This window comes from Antedon mediterranea, chromosome 5, assembly GCF_964355755.1.
Source record: "Antedon mediterranea chromosome 5, ecAntMedi1.1, whole genome shotgun sequence".
Classification (NCBI taxonomy): domain Eukaryota; kingdom Metazoa; phylum Echinodermata; class Crinoidea; order Comatulida; family Antedonidae; genus Antedon; species Antedon mediterranea.
Window position 1 is genome coordinate 20,063,822 of NC_092674.1, and position 1,971 is coordinate 20,065,792.

Sequence of the window (1,971 nt, forward strand, 5' to 3'; positions counted from 1 at the left end):
ATGGCAACAGGTAACGAACCATTATTCTTTGGTCGGTTTTTTATAATTCAAAGATTGAACATTTCCGAATGGCACGATAAAATCGACAGATTACAGTTTTGTACCGAGATGTGAGGTTTATAATGACTTACTGAAGGAATTGAGAATCGAGTGACTATAATTTTACTTTAAATAATAGAAATATGATAGGAGTATGATTATGAAGTTGAAAAATATATACAAATACTTTTAAGATTGTTTGCATAATATCCGGCAAGAGGTATACTGTAAACAAATTTTGTTTGTACTGCTTCTGGAATTACATTTCCTACAGCTATATCGCCATGATTAAATATTGTTTTCATGAAAAAATAGACCTATTAGTACCAGAAACCCGACTGACGCTGTTACACATACGTTTAGGTCGAGGAAATTTATAAACCTGAGTAGCCTAATTCAGCAATGTAGCAACATCTTATATTGCCAAATCTTTTCAACATTTCACATCAATTTTATATTTTTTAGTGTATTAGGCCTATATACATTCAATTTTTATTTTTACCTTAAATATATAGTTGAACATTATTTTGACCGAATAAAAGTAATACATGAATAGGCCTCAATAAAGTCATTTTAGTGTGTTTTTAAAATGTATTTGTTACACGGTAAAATATAGCCTATATAAAAATATCGTTCAAAATACATTGACGAAGGCTACAGTTAAAGATATCTACAGAATTATTTGATAGAAGGCAAGAATTATACAGATTGAGTTAACAGATTGATTTTGAGTATTTATATTCCTAATCTATATTATTGTGGCGCACGCCTTTTTTATTCCACATGAAATTAATGTAAAATATACTTGTGTCAAGTTCCAATGAAAATATCTGTTGACTGTGAACGTCTTATTCATTCAATTAAGAATTTCATGAAATCTCACGAATTTTACACTTCGCGGCACTGATGACATCAAACAATTATCATTGGCAATCACAGGAGTTATCCGCCTGCGGATAACCAATGAGTTATATAGTCTGTTAAAGAGAAATAACTATATGGATATTCAATTAATTTTACAGGTAGCCCTACTGCCACAAATCAAGTCATAGGCACTAAACTTAGTGATGACGTTTTTGTAAGTATAACGGTATTTATTATGTCAGATTGTAGATATGATAGTTACAAGATGAAACGTTTGGTTAAAATGTAAAAGAGCTTGTAGAGATACTTAGCCAGGCACTCCGAAAAATACGAGGTTACCATTGGTCTATAGGAAGAATCAAGTGACAAAACTTGTTGCTGCATCTGAACACCAATGTTATAAGAAAAGATTTGAAAAGATAGACCACTAGGCTTGGGAAGCATGTTCTAAAAACCTACTTTACCACGTCGGTGAAAATGTACATTCGGCCTATTCGCCGTCCTTGTTGAAAGTACCAAGTTGTAATGTTTATCTCCGAATCTTATCTTAAAAATTGTCATGGCAATTGTTAAATTTGTAAAAAGAAAGCAATTACCACTGTTAGTTTATTTCTTTTTTTGTTTCTTCTACAGTCAGTTGAACCCTTATTGTCACCGAGTCATCACAGTATTTCAACTCAACCTAAAAGTAAACTACAGGTTCCACCATTGCCCAATAAAAACAAAGTGCGACAAGAACGCTGCGTACATTGCACAAATGTGTTTGATCCAAGTCAGAACAAACGAGGTCAATGTCAGTATGCACCAGATAGTGCTTTACATTGTATTAGACAACTAACATGTTATTATGTAGCAGAAACTTTGCAATATCATTGTTGTTCAGGTGATGACAATGAAGACGCGGAAGTTTGTTCATGTGATCCAGGACAGGACGGATGTTGTAAAAAATGGACTGCTCTAGTATCCCTATGCATACCTTGTCTTTTATGCTACCTAACTCTGAGAGGTTGCCATAAAGTTGGTGTCAAGTGTGGGATATGTGGAAGCAAACATATACCTGAATTTTAG

The 1,971-nt window shown here is 33.2% G+C and overlaps 1 protein-coding gene across 1 annotated transcript; it reads left to right on the top strand.

The window, feature by feature from the left end:
- On the top strand, positions 1-1,971 carry LOC140049788 (sprouty-related, EVH1 domain-containing protein 2-like). The gene is made up of 3 exons (XM_072094737.1): positions 1-10; positions 1,062-1,117; positions 1,537-1,971. Exons 1-3 carry the CDS (start codon positions 1-3, stop codon positions 1,969-1,971), a joined length of 501 nt encoding a protein of 166 aa, XP_071950838.1.

Bases quoted from the DNA above. Each gene is read 5' to 3' on its own strand.
- LOC140049788 (XM_072094737.1), top strand. The intron at 1,118-1,536 runs GTAAGTATAACG...TTTCTTCTACAG, and splicing joins AACTTAGTGATGACGTTTTT to TCAGTTGAACCCTTATTGTC.